At 35.8% G+C, this 18,091-nt stretch overlaps 1 protein-coding gene across 1 annotated transcript in view; it reads right to left on the bottom strand.

Annotated features, from left to right (window-relative positions):
- LAMA1 (laminin subunit alpha 1) overlaps window positions 1-18,091 on the bottom strand; it is a gene marked incomplete at both ends in the record, with an annotated part of 109,143 nt that overhangs the window by 28,478 nt on the left and 62,574 nt on the right. Inside the window, 18 exons of the mRNA XM_081324844.1 lie at window positions 130-262; window positions 859-1,022; window positions 1,110-1,226; window positions 1,446-1,656; window positions 3,009-3,171; window positions 3,332-3,443; window positions 4,822-4,920; window positions 6,341-6,483; window positions 7,716-7,909; window positions 8,528-8,614; window positions 9,349-9,470; window positions 10,332-10,469; window positions 10,580-10,700; window positions 11,569-11,696; window positions 12,900-13,085; window positions 14,461-14,640; window positions 16,331-16,474; window positions 17,153-17,383. Of these exons, the coding sequence (XP_081180970.1) occupies window positions 130-262; window positions 859-1,022; window positions 1,110-1,226; window positions 1,446-1,656; window positions 3,009-3,171; window positions 3,332-3,443; window positions 4,822-4,920; window positions 6,341-6,483; window positions 7,716-7,909; window positions 8,528-8,614; window positions 9,349-9,470; window positions 10,332-10,469; window positions 10,580-10,700; window positions 11,569-11,696; window positions 12,900-13,085; window positions 14,461-14,640; window positions 16,331-16,474; window positions 17,153-17,383 (2,673 nt within the window). The remainder of the gene's footprint in view (window positions 1-129; window positions 263-858; window positions 1,023-1,109; window positions 1,227-1,445; window positions 1,657-3,008; window positions 3,172-3,331; window positions 3,444-4,821; window positions 4,921-6,340; window positions 6,484-7,715; window positions 7,910-8,527; window positions 8,615-9,348; window positions 9,471-10,331; window positions 10,470-10,579; window positions 10,701-11,568; window positions 11,697-12,899; window positions 13,086-14,460; window positions 14,641-16,330; window positions 16,475-17,152; window positions 17,384-18,091) is intronic.

The following is an 18,091-nucleotide window of genomic DNA, read 5'->3' as shown; positions in this document are numbered from 1 at the left end:
CCTTTAAAGAGATAAGTTGCACTCCCAGATGTTCCAAAATATCTCTACCATAAAAGTTTTGAATGATGAATATCTATATTGAAGAATGTATACATGTATTGATATAACACAGACTTTCTATGCACTTACCACATGTTCATATATAATCTTAGTGACATCACTTGCCAGGTTCTCTGCACTTTCAACTACATTTCTGATGGTAGAGTACACATGGACAGAATTTGTCACATTCACAGTCACATTTCTAACATTCAAAAGGCCACTGCAATAGAAGATGAAAATTATATCTTTTGCATAGAATTTAAACCTATTAAAATATTTATCAGATTTTACTAGAACCTACACCTATTTTAAGCCTTATATTTGGATCAGTTTATTTATTTATTTTATGTATTAAATTGCTACAATGTCCATCTCATCTAAATGACTCAGTGGTTTACAACAACATGCACCTGAAAAAAAAATAACATTACATTATTTTAAAACACAGAATAAAAGTTGCATATTGAACAACACATTGCCTTTCATCCCTAATGCAGTCATTAATTCCAGTGTTCTGTTACAATTGAAAGTTTATTATATTCTAGATGAAACAGCTTATGCATTTCAGTTTCAGTCATACTTGGCCTATCTATGTGTAACAATTAAGTATGTTACAGCTTAGTACAAAAGAAACATTTTTGGTGTGAATGTAAGCTTTGAATTCCACACTCTAGACTGGAAGTTTTATATTTCCTATGTAAAGTTTTGTGCCTAATAAGCTCTGAGGCAGAAAGCCATTTCCAGTAGACAGACACTTTAGACACTACAAACTGTCTGCTATTTAATTAAAGCATAACCTATTGATGACACTCTTACCTGTCTAATGCATGAACAATTTTTTCTAACTCAGAAGCATGATCTTCTGTCTTATAGACAAGTTCAAGAGCTCCTCGAGTAGACAGCTGCATAACCAGGTCATCCACGTGTTGTCTTAATTTAGTACTCCATAAGATGAGTTCACCCTCGTGGATTTCTAGATCCTGAACATTCAAAATCAGTTAATATCACATAATGGCTAATTAACTAAATTAGTCATAAATTAAGGCTATGAGTGTTCAGTGACTTACAGACATAGAACTAAATATATCTCTTGCAAAGGCGGCAGCAGCGGTTTTTTGGATTTTTCCTTCTTTTATCAGCGTAACAGAGAGCTCCTCATCTTCTTTAACATTCAGCTTTTTATTCTGAATACAATATTGGATATAATTAACACTTTATATCAGCTATTACAGGATAAGTCTATCTTACATAAAATCCCTTCATGTTTAAAGAGATACAAATGTTAAGTGTAATATACTTTGCCAAATGCTAATATTAAACCTAATTTTTTCTTTAAAGATTATTTTAAACACTCAGACAAATCTACTATAAAATCACATGAAACATGCTGTGAGACTTCTTACATTGAACTCATTGAGGTTGTTATTAATAAGAACAAACAGACGCCCAGCCTCCTCAGTGTTACTGTTTGCTATGTTCACAACATCTTGGGCTTCTTGATGTTTGCTGCTATGTTCAGATAAGGCACGTTTTGCTGCTTTTTGAAAATCCTTAATTTCTTGCTGTGGTCTCCGATATTCTCTCTGGATTCGTGTCAGCAATTTTTTTGCACCTCTAATAAATATAGAAGACATACACAAAGTGATGTAAATCCTCTTGAAACTAAAAGTCATTCAAGAGGAAGTTGAAATCTGTCTCATATAGCTAATGAGAAATTTGGCTTTATTGTTTACTTACATTGTTTATAGTCAACTATCATTGCATACAATCATTATCCAAGGATTACAGGCTAGTGCTTATGATATAACGTGCAAAGTTGCATTTAATCTTAGCTTGTTTGGAGGAAGTAAAGTATGAAGTGTGTTTGAATATCACAATATGTTATTCCCAACATAGTTAAAGGAAAGGCAATAAAGAAATATCTCCTGTTTAGTGACAAGACTATGAGCACTAACATTCTGTGCATTCCAAAGGTGCTTTCTCAAAAGGCAAATGGACTTTGTTTATTCATTGAAGACATTTAGCTTTTTATCCAACAATGATCTGGATGATTAGGAATTATCCATAGACATTCTGTGCATTCATATCCCAGATCATTAAACTTATCTATTTGGCATAAAGTGGTGAATGCATTCAACATTTATTCTTGCCAAGATCTCAAGAGCAGAAAAATCAATGAAAAAGTATCAGAACTATTGATGGAAATCAAGAGACTTTTCTTGATGGCATCTTCTTGGCTATAACTTTGAGAATGTTTCTGATTTATTTCAAATATATATTTTACAAATACATTTTATAAATTAAATCAGGTTTCATTATTTTCCTTTTTTCACAAGTTCCCATTTTGATATTTTGTCTAAACTCATACAAAATTACATTTAAACACAGTTTTGGATTTTATCACAAGCAAAATCTTGTCTGTGGTACTCAGTTAAATATCTTTGATATATATCCCAATAACAGAAATTTTAGCCTCTACTTTTAACATGTTCAAATTCTAAATCAATTTACTCTAAAGACAGGTTGAAACCATTTATCTGTAGGAGGTATGAGTTATGTACCATAGACTATATAATTCCTGGAACTGGAAATTGCCCTAATAAGCAGGCATATACATAGAATGAAGGCTATTGCTAAGCACATTGGTTTGTGCTTAAAATTGTAAGCCGTACTGAGTCTTCGGAGAAGGGTGGGATATAAATGGGATTAAAAAAAAATAGTGCTAAATTTAAAACCCACATGAAAATCAATGAAGCATGTTGTGCCTTTAAAAAAATAAGTATTCTAGTTTTGCTGAAAATCTCCTGTTGTTTTATGACATAAAGCTTTTAGTTTGATTTAATACATTAAGCATTTTAAAAAATAATATTTACCAACTAATTCTCATTATAAAGGTCAGATACAGTTTTCTTTACTTGTCTTAAATATTAATTATGAACATTGCAGCAAACCACAGAAAGACTTACGTTAATTCACGTATACTATCTTGATGCAGGTGCTGGAAATATCTTCCACGCATTACATCCATCATCATGGGAATATCATCTTGTAATTTCTGAAGTGTTTTATTTGATTGTGGGAAATCACTACCCACTGTTGTGTTAAGAGTGGCCGCCATTTCCACAAGCACTTGATGGAGAAAGAAAAAAAATAATTGGGCAGAAAAAAGGATTTTAAAAATCACCTTATACAAATGCGGAAACAATATTTTTATTTATAAATATCTTTGACAGCTCAGTCATATTCCTACTCCAAAACTGTAACAGCCCCAAACCAATCCCCACGTTACCTTTAATAGTTCCCTGCAATGTGATGATAAATTCAGCCATTTCTTTACTCTTATTCAAGGTACCTTCTGTAGCATTGTTGAGATTTTCTCCTCTTTGTAGTATTCTTGTTAACTAGTACAAAAGCAAATATATATATATATTTGTTAGCAATTTAAAATTTACACACACACACACACACACACACACACACACACACATATATATATATATATATATATGCTAAATGAGGACCATATTTACAATTGTCACTAAGTTATATACAAAGCAAACCTTTCATTTTGTAAAAAGAGCATTTTATATTATTCTTATCAAATAAATGCTACAGAAAGGGTAAAATGTTTCAGATACTTAACATCTGTGCTAGAAAACTTTTTAAGTGGAAAAGTAATTGCCCTGATAAATACTTGCATTGAATTTTAGAGGAGATAATCTTACATTCCCTGAGAAAAGCTTAACTGAGCCAGTGAAAGGTAGAGGTGGTAGTTTTGCTGCAATGAATGAAAGCAAATGGTTGGAGAAAGGAGAAATTACCACACACCAGAAGATGTGTAAGAAGACCATAAGTGAGGTAGAGATCAGGATTGCATAAAAGACCAAAGAGCCACCATGAATGTAGACAAAGGCATTGAACTCAACAGCATTTATTCCAGAGTAAGCACGCCTGGATGACCTTTTTGATATTTTATTAATTTATTATTATCCCTACATCTTAATTGATCCTGATTCTTTTTAGAGCAAGAAAAATAAGACTTTTAACAGTGCTCTTAAATTTCTTTGAGCTGCTAAGTAAGTCGGCTTGATTAAGCAACAACCAATGGGAATAAAGAACTACTAAACTCTGTGCAACTTACTACAAAGTAAAGGTGATTAGGCTTAGGTTCAAACCCTTTCTTGTGGTTTTCAGACTTTTTTCTCTTTTGTCCTTCTCCACGCCTATTTCAATCTAACTGTAATTGCTGTTGCAGGGGGATGTATGTGAGCATATTACATGTGAATTGAGAGACATGAGGGAACAATTCTGCAAGTCTTATTTTACAAGCAATTTATTTCAATCAATATATTAATATTAGCTGATTTATTTTCTCTTAATTTTGCCCTATCTTGGTGTGTAATCTAAACATAGACACAAATTTGCCACACATACAGTATATGCACACTACTAGGGCAGAAAAATATCAAGGATGGGTTTAAGCTGAGTTGCATCCCTAAGGTGCCCCCCCAAACCACCACCATCATCATCATCATCATTATTATTATTATTTCCTGATTTAGATAAGCTTTACAATAAATATGACAATTTGCTGCTTCTCTATTAAGTATGAAACAGATTTTCACGTGGTAAATACAAAGCCAAACATTTTATAATTATCCGGTTCAGTTCAATATTGCGGTAAATCTTCTACTTGCAGGTCTACTTTTACCTATTTTTATTCCAGCTATTTTTCTAACAGGTAAGTTTAAACTTGAAATAAAGAAGCAAAATCCCTACCTCTTTGTAGAACTGATCTGAAACATTTGATATCATACCAAGATTTCCATTCATAATTTTCATTAAAGAGTTTGGGCTTTCTTCAGCCCTCAAAGATTCCTGGAAATAAAATGTGTATGCAAACAGCTTCAGGATGGAGGCAAGGATTTAAACTTAGACCTTTTAGCATGCAATTTTCCCAATTAAGTGCTTTCATCAAAAAAACTTTCCTAGAAAACTTCACAATGTCTGTGTAACAGCTAAGCAATATGTTGGTATATGAAATAAAATCTATATTACATTGGTCTGTAACTGAAAAACAAACTGATTAACATGTGAGATTTTAATTCAGCCAAGATGTTAGTGAGACAGCCTAAAAATATTAAGTTACAGGTTCAACTGATGAATCTTGGAGAAACTGAATCTGTAATAACATTTCAATGTTATTTGCCAGTGCTGTACAGTGTACCGTAAGTTTGCCAGTACTGTACAGTGATCCAGATTTAAAGGGCACAATGTGATTCAGAGCTGACATAAGCACACACATAGCACCTCTCAGGAACACCTTAAAACAGGGATGTCAAACTGTGGGCCAGATGTGTTATGGCAAAACCGCACCCACCCCATTGCCGGCAATGGAAAAAATGTTGCGATATGTCACATGTCACGTGATATTGTGAGTTTGACACCCCTGCCTTAAAACAAATTAATCTTTCTTGAGAATCAGAAATCAGTGATGAAGGAAAGGGCACTGGGAGCATACCACATATGCCCCCATTCACATATTGCACACTGCAAAATGTGAATGGATGCATATGTGGTGGCCCAATGGCTAGAATGCAGTATTGCAGACTAACTCTGCCCACTGCCAAGAGTTCGATCCTGATCGGTTCAAGACTGATTCAGCTTTCCATCCCTCCACAGTTGGTGAAATGAGAACCCAGATTGTTGGAGGCAATATGCTGACATCTGTAAACCACTCAGAGTGCTGTAAAGCAATCACTATGAAGCAGTATATAAGTCTAAGTGCTATTGCTATTTCATAGCTGCACGGCTAACTAGAAAACTGCCCCCTTTCCAGTTTTATTACAGAATCCTTTGAAGATATTTTATAAAGGCAGTTAGATAAGTAATTAGATAAATAATAACAAACTAAATGGAATATTGTTATGAATTGAACAACATCATCATTGAACACGAGGAAATCAACATGTGAAATGTACAGGTCTCTTTCCATGAGATAACACATAGATTTATTTTGATACTTTGTATAGGATTTACAGTAATACAGAAAGCTGCTCCATAACCATAATACCTGACAGAATCAGCCCAGCTCCAAGCCATGGCTTAGTGGGTGGCAAGTTCAGAAGAGCTGATTCCACAGAAGTATTTCTAATTAGAAACAATGTTTTATCATAGAAGGCATACGAACCAACTAAACCATACTTAAAATAGGCCAGTAGTAACCAACATATTAATCTTCAGCTATCTACACAATAATATAAACTGCAAAATAAAAGATAAGTAACAGCTTACACACCTTTAAATATTTTGTGGCATTTTCCAAGTCTGAAAGTGCTCCATAAGGTGCCAAGATAGCACCAGTGAAGTTTACCAAAAACATAGCTTTGTCAAAATTATCCAGATCATTCAACAATCGCCCTGTACATTCATCATCACAAGCTGAAGAAAAAAAGTATAGATATTATTTTCAGCTTAATACACATATTTGTATTGATCCTTACATTATTTTGTATACTCATGAACTAAACAGAAAGTGAAGAAATTCCAAAAACAAAAAAAGGAGAAAGGTAGCCCTAACATTTGTTCCTCTTAAGCAGATTATTTCATTGACTAACACAAGAGTGACAACCTTTGTGATATCTCTTTAGAGTCTCATGCTTGGGCTCCAAAAAAAATAAAGGAAAACAACTTCAGAAACTCTTTCATGGTTAGGTTATCATCATATACATGGTTACAAATTTTTCTCTGCAATACTCAGTACTTTAATTCATATATACTATATAGCATTTACCATTTTGACACACATTCCTTCAGTTTCGGAAACATTTCTGAAGTTCTTCATTGCCACTTTTCTCCTAATTATACTAAATAGTAATTCTAGACAATTATGTATATGTTGAAAACTACCAGTTCCAACAGAGAATCTAGGGTAACTCTCTCACTGATGGAATTTACATTCATTCTTCCACTCTGCTTTTCATTTCTCAATAATTTCTTATTCCCCAAATTTTGTTAGGTGGAAAACTTTGTCAAAACCATGTACAAAATCCATATAAATATATTGAGTAGATATTTTAAAATGTATATCATTTTAAGAGCCTTGGTGGAGCAGTGGGCTAATGCCTGCTTAAGTAACACCAGCTGCCTGCAATTAGTGCAGGTTCGCATCCCACCAGGCTCAAGGTTGACTCAGCCTTCCATCCTTCCGAGGTAGGTAAAATGAGGACCCAGATTGTTGGGGGCAATTAAGCTGACTTTGTAATAATGCCGCTTGGGGTTTGTGTGAAAGCCCTAATAAGCAGGCATATACATAGAATGAAGGCTACTGCTAAGCTTGTAAGCCGCCCTGAGTCTTCGGAGAAGGGCGGGATATAAATGGAATTAAAATAAAAAAATAAAAATAATTCTTCTCTATATGTACATTTCTTTCTGTAGCTATTTCCTTTCTTCTCTCTACAGGAATACATACACTGATATTCAACAGATTCATCTATTTAGTTGGTTCTATCCAAAACACAGACAGCATTTTTTAAGAATGTTATTTTCTGAGCAAGTATGTTTCATGCTGCAATATCTTACAAACTGAATAATACTAAACAGCACTTAGTTCCCATTCCAGGCAAACTTCAACTTAAAAAAACAAAAGGAAAAAGGAAAAATAAACCACTTACAAACACATTCATTCTCCACAAGAGTGTGTCTTGAATCACACTGATCACACAACTGTCCTGTTACACCTTGCTTACAAACACATTGCCCAGAAGTATGATCACAGTGGTAATGGAGAGAACCATTTGGGTTGCACTGACATTGCTGACATTTGCCACCTGGTACTCTAGGATCTCCATAGTAACCTGGAGAACATCTAGAAAGAATCAAGACAAGTTAGCCTTTCTTGAATGTCTTGTTTTTTTTTTAAAAAAGGATGCCTTGAGATACCTTATCATAAAACCACAATGTCCTCTATTCTTTCATGATCTCCAGGCTTTTATTCCAGCACGCCACAAATCTCACAGTAGCCTGAGACTTAAACATACAATACATTCTCTATGTTGAAGGACATTCTACATTCTATGGACCCTGCAAATGAATTCTGAGAAATTGCAAGGGTATATACTTCTATTTTTTATAGCATTACAATCCTATTGAGATACTGTAGTTTCAAATTAGGATTGTACCAGTGTAATATATAAAAAAGCAAAGGCATAATTTTGGACTGAATGATGGCACAATACAACACGCAGAATAGCCAATAAATCAGGTTTAACACATCAGTTACTAGCTGTTTATGTTAATACTTTAATTCTACATTGAATCAATATAGCAGCAACTTGTTATCTACTTCATTTCTAATAAGGTTAAGACATAGATTTTTCCATCCCTTTTGCCTAATTGTTGTCTAAATCAACTAAAATTAAGCTATGTCAACTGTTCTTAATGTAGGCACATTTGTTGCATAGGTTGTATGAACTGAATACCTCACCTTTCACAGTACTGCCCTTCATATCCAGTGACACAAGCATTGCAGTGAAAGTCCTTTATACCTTTTGCAACACATGTTGGACTAAAGCTTGAAGAACAAAAAAAATCATTAGAAGATCTAGGAGAAACATACTTATCCCAACTGGTATATAATTTTATTTATTAGATTTATATTGTTTTATTCACTGGCTTAAGGCAATGGTCAGCCCTTCCCCCCATTTTTCCCCACCACAACCCCATGAAATAAATTGGGCTGTCAGTGAGTGGCTGACCCAAATTAACTCAGGGAGCTCCAATGGATATGAGTGAACCTGAATCCCCCCATTTTCACCCGAGCATCATAATTAGGTATGTAGGAATGTTCAACCATATTTCTTTTGATGCCTAAAAACTACAATTCCAGTACCATTCAATTCTACTAAGTCTTCAACTTTATACATATAGATTAAGAAAAGTCTCACTGATTTCAATAAGGCTTATTCCTAGGTAAATAAGATTGCTGCTTAGCTATATTAATGCATAAACACAATTCTGTTCCTTGTTGCCTAATACTTAGTGTAGCCTAATGTTTTTCCAAAGTGTTGAACTGTTATATTTAATCATTGTGAAAGGCTGATGTAACCATAAGATCAACCACTAGGTTATAATAATGTCTATTGAATTATCTGACTAAGCCAAATTACAAATCCCATTTTAATCAGGAATTTTTTAAAAAAAGGATAGAGACCGCCTAGAAATATAACTGTCAATAGTATCTATTATTGATGTAATACTATCTTAAATATAATAATTATTAAGACAACCAGGTTAATACTTAGCTACCTTTCTGGGCTCATTCTTGGACATGCACATAGTGAACAATCATTGATGGATCCTGTCACTTTGCCATAATAACCAGGCGCACAAATACTGCAGTGGTCACCAACTGTATTATCTCTGCAGTCCTAGGAAGCAATAATTCAGGAATTTTAAAATTTAAAAAAAATTAAAAAGCTTCGAGTTTAATAATACACAGTGCTCTTACTAATTACTCAAAATGTCAAGAGATGGAAATGGCAGGCAATATATTCATTCCTTTAGTTATAAAAAAGATTGGTATTTATAGAAAACTAATGGAGTAAAACTATAGAAAATTATTGCCGTTTCAACATGGGTAATCCATGAAGTGAGAGTAATTAGTTCGGTTTCTTATTTTAACATTCCTTGATGATTGCCCTAATTACTTCAAGCAATCTGAGTTATCTCCATCAGTGATTCATTTTTGATAATGTTAAATTCAAATTGTAAAATTTTAAATGGTTAGAGCCACAATGCTAACCTAAACTACTGCAGCACATTACATAGAAAAGGTTATTTGGAATTCAGAGTATCTTTACGTTTATCTATTGTCTACAATACCTCTTGTTTCAATTCCTTCTTACCTGTATTGGTTTATTTCAGAGAATAACCTCTTATTCTGTGTTGCTTGTTTGTATTAGCTTTGTAAAGCTTCTTGTGAACCGGGTAAGATGCCTAAAAATAATCTTACAAAAGAACTAGTCCATGGTAATGTGGCAAAATTTGCAGCAAGAATATCATTAGATATATGCCATTTTTACTATCTAAATATTAAAGCTGTACTTGAAGGGTTTTCATTTCTAATTTTGTAAATTTATACTATTTTGATCATCTCATTTTTCAGCGGTCTTTTTTTACCTTGAATTATTTCATTCATTTTAAACATTTGTATAACTGCCCATCTTAAAGCAAACAGGGCAGCTGCCAAATATTGATACAAAAAAAAATATTTGTGGAAGTTTACATACCAAACACTTCCCTGTTTCTGGATCACAAACACTGCTGTGGTTATTGCACTGGCAGGGCATACATAATGAAACTACTGAGGGGAATACTTTTAGGTGTGTGCTTCCATGCTTCTCCCTATAGTATCCTGGTGCACAGTCCTAAATAGAAAAGAGCTTTATTAAACTGGTAGACTTATTTTTAAATAAGGCATTTAAGGTATGACAAGGTGTTACCTTAAAATATTTTTTTTTACTAAGAGATGTCATACCTGACAGGAGAGTCCTGCATAACCTTCAGGACACAGGCATTTTTCAATGTGGTGAGCTTGTTCCTTGGCCAAGGGCATGTGATCAGCTTTCATTGCAATTTCCATGGAGATATTTGAGATTCTAAAAAGCATCCCATAAAAACAAAGTAAAAATGAGGCAATCTTCATTTATCAGACAAGAGATGAAAACTGCTTGTTATTTCCTACCAATTAGGACGGCTTCTGCAAATATTTCAGTCAGAGCTATAGGTTACAAAACTAAATGGCAGAAATAAATTTCAAAATGAAAGGTTTGGTTTCTAAGGTAAAGTAAGGTAATAAAAATTAATAAAAGCTTAGACAAATGGCTCTCCTGGCTAGACTTTTCTTAGGTTTTCATTCCAAAATATTTAGAAGCACCAGAAGGGAAAGGCTGCTCGGCATATCAGACCCTGTGATAATAATTTTCCTGAGAATGATAGTCATCAGGTGTGCCCATTAAAGTTTTTCTAAATATGCACTAATAATTTTTCAAACAAAGAATTGCTAAACTGTGTATTGATTCACATGGGATTACATGAATCCGCACTATAAACTGCATTTCATCATGCTGCATTCAGTTTCTCCTAAAAAGCACTGATTTTCAGAAACATTTTTAGAAGCATAACCATCAAAAACAATGCAAAGTAACTTTATATCATATTTGTATTTATGTATATTGAACAGTAATATCTGGTGAACTAATAAGATAGCTCTATTATTATTACACATTATTTTTAAGCTGCATTTTATAGTTCTTAATGTTTTTAATAATAGTAGTTATTTGAGAACTCTTGTTTTTTAACTTTGATTTATGTCACTTGTTTTATTACATGGATGGCTATATGAATTAATTAGTTAGTTAGTTAGTTAGTTAGTTAGTTAGTTAGTTAGTTAGTTAGTTACCGGTAGTTATTTGGTTAGACAGACAGACAGACAGACAAATGAATGTCAAAGTTTTATCACTTCACCTGCTTTGTTGCAATCCTTGACCATATGAAGCCTTGATAAGAATATATTCTATATGGCTCAGAACTGACATGAAGTCAGAATGTGAAACAGATTCATCTGAAACAGCATTAAAGTATTTCCAGGTATTCTATTAAAGACAAGAAAAATATAAACATAAATTAATTACAAACTGTTAATAACATGTACATTACCTGTTTAATGAAATTGCTTTTACTTTTTGTGTATAAGTATTCCTCATTTAGTGATCACAATTAGGGCTGGAAACTTTGTCAGCACTGTGATTGTCTTTACGATCTTACTTCAACTTTCCTATGCTTTACAAATCTGCAAAGGTCATAAATGCGAGCATTGGTTATAAAGTTCCTTTTTTATCACTGTGATAATTGTAAATGGCCACTGAATGAGCATTATCAATATTGGCCTCAACACCTTAGCTGCAAAATTAATAATATATATAAAATGTAAAGTGCTTCTCCATTTAATAAAGCTGATCATAAGAACTAATCATGACACTTCCCTAATTAAATCTTCACTGGCTTTTAAGAGCCCAGTGGAGTAAAATTAATAACCTGGAGAAACAAACATACTGTAAATTAAGCATTTTCTAAATTACTATGCTAAATCTGAAAGATGTTGAAAGTTATTTTCAGAGACAGAAGTATCCTGACAAGGCTCTAAGGAGCAAGGCTGATGCAGGAAAATCTCTCCTGCTCAAAGGATAGTAGGTACCTCTACTGAATCTATCTATCTATAATTTGATATATTCAACCGAAAGAAGTACTATTGTTAAGCAATGATTGTAATAACATTTTTGCCCTCTTCAAGTCATGAAGTTTCCACATTTCACATTGAAAACCATATACTTTTTATTCTGATGTTGCTCAGCAAGAAATCTTTCAGTAATGTTTGTGCAATAATTTCCAAACCAATTCTGATATTTGTATTCCGCTTTTGGTTCTGGGACAGTTTATGCATGTATGTATGCATTATGTATGTATGTATGTACATATTGTATGTATGTATATATAATTTTAATACACATTTATTATTAAAAACAATTCTAGAACATTAAGTCTTCCAGGTGGGTTTCATTCAGTTTCTACGTGTTTCCAATCAAATATGTGAAAGAGAATTTTTCTTGGACATTTTAATATGTCACATGACAATATCATACAACTTATGTTATAAAAGATAGATAATTTGAAGAGACATGGCTGGTGATGTTTTGATTTTCACAAAAAAAAGGTTAAGAGCAAACAAAGCCTCTATTCCACTGTGAGCAAAAACTCTAGATACATTTCTACATATATAACCAAAATTTTAGTCTCACCTCCATCATTAGTATCTCTTCATCTTGCCTTAATCCATTTTCTGGAGCAAGAACATCCACGTAGATGAACTGTTTCCTAGGGTGACCTCCCTTAATCACAACTTGTGGTTCAAGATTTGCAGTTCCAAGACCATCCAGAGCATAAAAAGCTACTGAATATTTCAATTTCCCACCATATGCCATGAGCTGTTTTGATAAGTAATTATATTGTTAATTTGAGATATTTTTGAAGTATTTTCACTAAAATCTAGGTCAGCAGCAGACCATCTTTTTCTCCAGAGTCTGCTCCAAAATCATCTCTTTTCTCCTAATACTTTCGTATATTGACTTCATTTACAAATCAAGCAAGAATTTCTTATCTCCAATATAGTCAATATAATTGGATTTTGTTTTTTGCTTTCCATTAACCATAATTTCTTGTGCCATCTGAATCAAGAACTATAATCAACATAACTTAATATTCAGTTTAAAAAAGCCATAAGATTTCAGATATGTTTAAAATAAACTAAAGTTAACAATTGTATGTTCTTCTGGAAAAGTAAAAGTATAACTTTACAAGCTTCTCTACTTGGGAGAAAATTAGGTGAAGAACTATGTTGCGATATACCATAATTTGGTGAAAACAGTTAAAATCTTATTTTAACATTTATTACAATAACATATGTAATTCAACAATCTCCAATACTAGTTGACATCCTTGCTTCTGGACTTCCTGGGAGATCATTTCATTCTTTCTCTACCTCTTAGTTGTTGTCACCTTTTAGTCACCTGCTTTCATTATTTGCTTGCTTTCAACAGCATTTTTTTCTATTACCATATTCTTAGCAAATAGAAGGTCCTAAACCAGAATTCCTAAACTTTTTGCCATCACACCTCCCTTTAGTGAAATCTTAATATCAGGGCTTTTTTTCTCATAGAACGCTCAGAACGGAGTTCCGGCACCTTTTTTGGATGGAACCTTGTAGGGTAGGCAAGGCGAGTTGTATGACATTTGTGAGTTCCGGCACTTTTTTCTTTTACAAAAAAAGCACTGCTTAATATACATAGCTTCCCTAAAAATTCAAACAAAAGAATGAACATAATAAACAATGAAAACAATACAATGAAACCTTAGGAAAGGTAGATTATTGTAACAATGTACAACTAAAAGATTTGCCATTCCTTTCAACTTGGTCTGCACCTCTCCAGGTGAAGTACAGCTCACAGTGTAGGAAACCTTGCCCTCAAAACATTCTCATTTTCGTTTACAGTACTTTGAAATCCAAGTAGCAATTTTGTTAAACAACTATCGACAATTCACACAACTAGGTCAGCATCCATTCAGAGTGAGCAAACCAGCGCATTTTGTTGGGCCTTCAATGACAACACAAGCTGCAACCCCAGTTATATGCCACAGTCTCTGTTTCTGAATGCTCACTCAGATTTTAGATTCTATTGAGTCTAGTATCTTTCAAAATTCTGCAAACAGCCTTACATATATTATGTGGTCTCAACAAACAAAGGTATAGAAAATTTTAATAGTTTTGCTGTGAACAGAAAGTACAGAAAAATAAACATTTACCTGATTTCCCTGGAACTGATCTGGTAATTTCCAGTAAAAGGGTTCTGTATCCAAGTGTTGGCGGACTGTTGCCGCATTTATTACGATGTCTGGAAATTGGGAAAATACACCTTCACTTGTTCCAGTAAAGTTACTGAGAGAAACCACAGACAATATTTCCTGTTCTGGAGTCAGTGTTACCTGCAATACCAAGCCAACAGGTTATTCATTTTCATAAAATGTATTACTGTACATATGGTCTCAGACTAAGGAAGATTTCACATGCTTCCTGAAAATAACTAACCCATCACCCATCCTTTGAAATTTGGGAGCACTTACATTAATGCACCTTACATTTTGCATTAACATTAAACTGCTTATAAGTTGAATGCACAATTTTCTTTAATCTTTTATATTTTTATCCCCCTTTCTCTAGATATATAACAAGCTGAAGCTAAGGATGCAGGAAAAAAACAAACAAAAAGAAATAAAACTTAGTTGACTTATATTGCCTAGACAACGGGTCGGCAACCCGCGGCTCCGGAGCCGTCTTCTGCGGCTCCCAGCCGCCCGGTGCGCGCGCACCTCTCCAAATGGAGAGTGGCATCGCCCGTTTGGAGAGGTGCGCGCGCACCTCCCCAAATGGGCGGAGGTGCGCGCGCACCTCCCCAAACCTTTGGAGAGGTGCGCGCGTACCTCCGCGCGAACGGGCCACGGCGTCGCTCTTTGAGGAAGCTGCCGCGGCCCGTCTGCAAAGCTGCCGAAAGCGGCAGCTTTGCAGATGGGCCACGGCAGCTTCCTCAAAGAGCGATGCCGCGGCCCGTTCCGAGAGGTGCGCGCGCACCTCCCCGAATGGGCGGAGCTGCGCGCGCACCTCCCCAAACCTTTGGAGAGGTGCGTGCGTACCTCCGCGCGAACGGGCCGCGGTGTCGCTCTTTGAGGAAGCTGCCGCGGCCCGTCTGCAAAGCTGCCGAAAGCGGCCCGTTCCGAGAGGTGCGCGCGCACCTCCCCGAATGGGCGGAGCTGCACGCGCACCTCCCCAAACCTTTGGAGAGGTGCGCGCGTACCTCCGCGCGAACGGGCCGCGGCGTCGTTCTTTGAGGAAGCTGCCGCGGCCCGTCTGCAAAGCTGCCGAAAGCGGCAGCTTTGCAGATGGGCCACGGCAGCTTCCTCAAAGAGCGACGCCGCGGCCCGTTCTGAGAGGTGCGCGCGCACCTCTCCGAACGACCGGAGGTGCGCGCGCACCTCCCCAAACCTTTGGAGAGGTGCGCGCGTACCTCCGGGCGAACGGGCAGCGGTGCCGCTCTTTGAGGAAGCTGCCGCGGCCCGTCTGCAAAGCTGCCGAAAGCGGCAGCTTTGCAGACGGGCCGTTGCCGTCGGGCAACCGGGAACCGGTTCCATCTCACTTTTTTAAAAAATGGCAACCGCGTGCGTCCGCGCATGCGCAAAACGTTTTTTGCGCATGCGCGTGCATGGACACACGCACGCGGCTCCCAGTTTTTTTAATTTGTGATGGAACCGGTTCCCGGTGGCTCTTTTCCTTTTTTAGGTTGCCGACCCCTGGCCTAGACAAAAGGCAGTGGTTGATTTTGAGGAATGCACAAAATATCCTACAGAGAAACAATGCAAAATAATATAAACATGCCTAGTACTGAAATGCATATAAATAAGTACATTATTATCGAAATCAATAAAATAAAATAACTAAATTAAATTCTTGATAGCAGGAAAATTCTCAACACAAAACTAGGAAACATTCAGACAGACTGCTAAACATTCTGGTGTCTTCCCACCCTAGCTCCAATCCAAACAGATGACAAAAACAGGTGTGATTAAGTTAGGAAGGAATTAGGAGTATGGCAAGAGAAAAAGATAAGTACACTTTACTAACCGGAACTCGCACATAGCCTTCAACTTCTGTACAAAATTCTGTCATCCCAGAACAAAAGCAAGGGATGCATCCCAAAGGATTAATAGCATGCAGAGCAAAGGTCCCACTTTTGCATTCATTGCAGTGCAATCCAAAGACATTTTCCTGAAGCAAGATGAGATCATTATCAGCCTCATGGCTTGAATAATAGTATTTTTCTTCTAGCCTTAATAGTGCGTGGACTATAATTATAGGTATCAAGTATGTATAATTCTACAAGATATCTATAGAAGCTTGCATTTATTACCTATGTAACCTATGTTCTAGTCAATTCACTTCCCGATGAAGACTCTGCCTCACTTTAAAGGAAACGCTGAACTTCTATGATCACAGTAAATATATTTATGGCTCAGTTCGGGTGTATCTAAACTGGAAAAAAAACTTTTTCTCCCTTCAATGGTGATGCTTGAAAGAGCTTTAGATCATGCATTTCTTCATTTTTGTATTCCCTTAATTACTTAGCTTCAGCAGATCTCTTAAAGAGGGATCTTGCTTAGGGTCTTGTTGGTTTCTTCTTGTCTTTTACAAGAAATGTAGCATGAGATTGTTTGGGGTTAAGTTTTTCTCTTTTGTGCCTTTTTGACATAATGGAAAACTGAATAGGGAATTTTGGTTTCTTGCAGAAGTGCCTTTACAATGCTTCCCAATTCCTGCTGTTTCAAAAGATTATCAAGACTTTAGTCTCTCTCTCTCCCTCCCTCCCTCCCCCCTACAGCATACAACCATGATTAAAAACTTTATGAAAATCCTAATAGGCCAATTATTTATCTTATTATGCTATACCTTGCAAACACACACACCGGTTTCCTCTTCGCAGCTGCAGATTTCTTCATTGCACATCTCTGCTTTACTCCCACGCACATCACAGTCACAAGGAACACAATCAGGATAGTCCCTGTAACCCAAAGCACACACGGCACACCTGTCTCCACCGTATCCTTGCTTACACTGGCACTGAGAAGTCAGTTGGTCACACTGAAGACTGAGGGAACCTAAATGACTACAATTACAAGCCTGAAAAAAAAAATTATAGAAACTTGTAAATTGAAAGAGCTACTTTTTGCAGTCATTAAAATAAGTCACCAGTATTGCATTTGTTTGTTTTGCTATAAGAAAGAGAAATACAGTTACTACTTTAAAAAATTGGGTCAAAATAATTTACTAATAAACCTTTGTAGTGAAATTGTAGTGACTTTAGAATGCAATAAAGCTGACTATAATGAAATCAGTCAACTGAAATAAAGAGAGGGAAAGTACTATTTCTTGAACTGCTCCATTCAGTAAAATTCAAATTGTGAATCTAGAATGGAACTGGGCAAGTTCAGAAAGTTTCAGGAAACATCAAAGCACTTTTGTTGCTATACATTATCAACTAAATCAGGGGTCTTCAAACTTGGCCCTTTTATGACTTGTGGACTTCAACTCCCAGAATTCCTCAGCTACCATGGAACTCTCAGGAATTCTGGGCATTGAAGTCCACAGGTCGTAAAGGGGTCAAAGCTGCCCACTTCCACCCAAATGACTTTGCTTGTCAGAACTCAGTTGGGAAGGTCGCAAATGATCACATGACTCTGGGATGCTGCAACAGCGTGCCTGGCTGAGGAATTCTGGGAGTTGAAGTCCACAAATCATAAAAGGGCCAAGTTTGAAGACCCCTGAACTAAATGATAGTAATTGTATTATGATTTAATAGACAAATTGCTTTTTATACAGCATTTCCAA

This window comes from Vipera berus (genome assembly GCF_964194415.1).
Source record: "Vipera berus genome assembly, chromosome: 3".
NCBI lineage: Eukaryota > Metazoa > Chordata > Lepidosauria > Squamata > Viperidae > Vipera > Vipera berus.
Note: the sequence above shows the minus strand (reverse complement) of the source record. Positions and strands in the feature narration are given on the sequence as shown.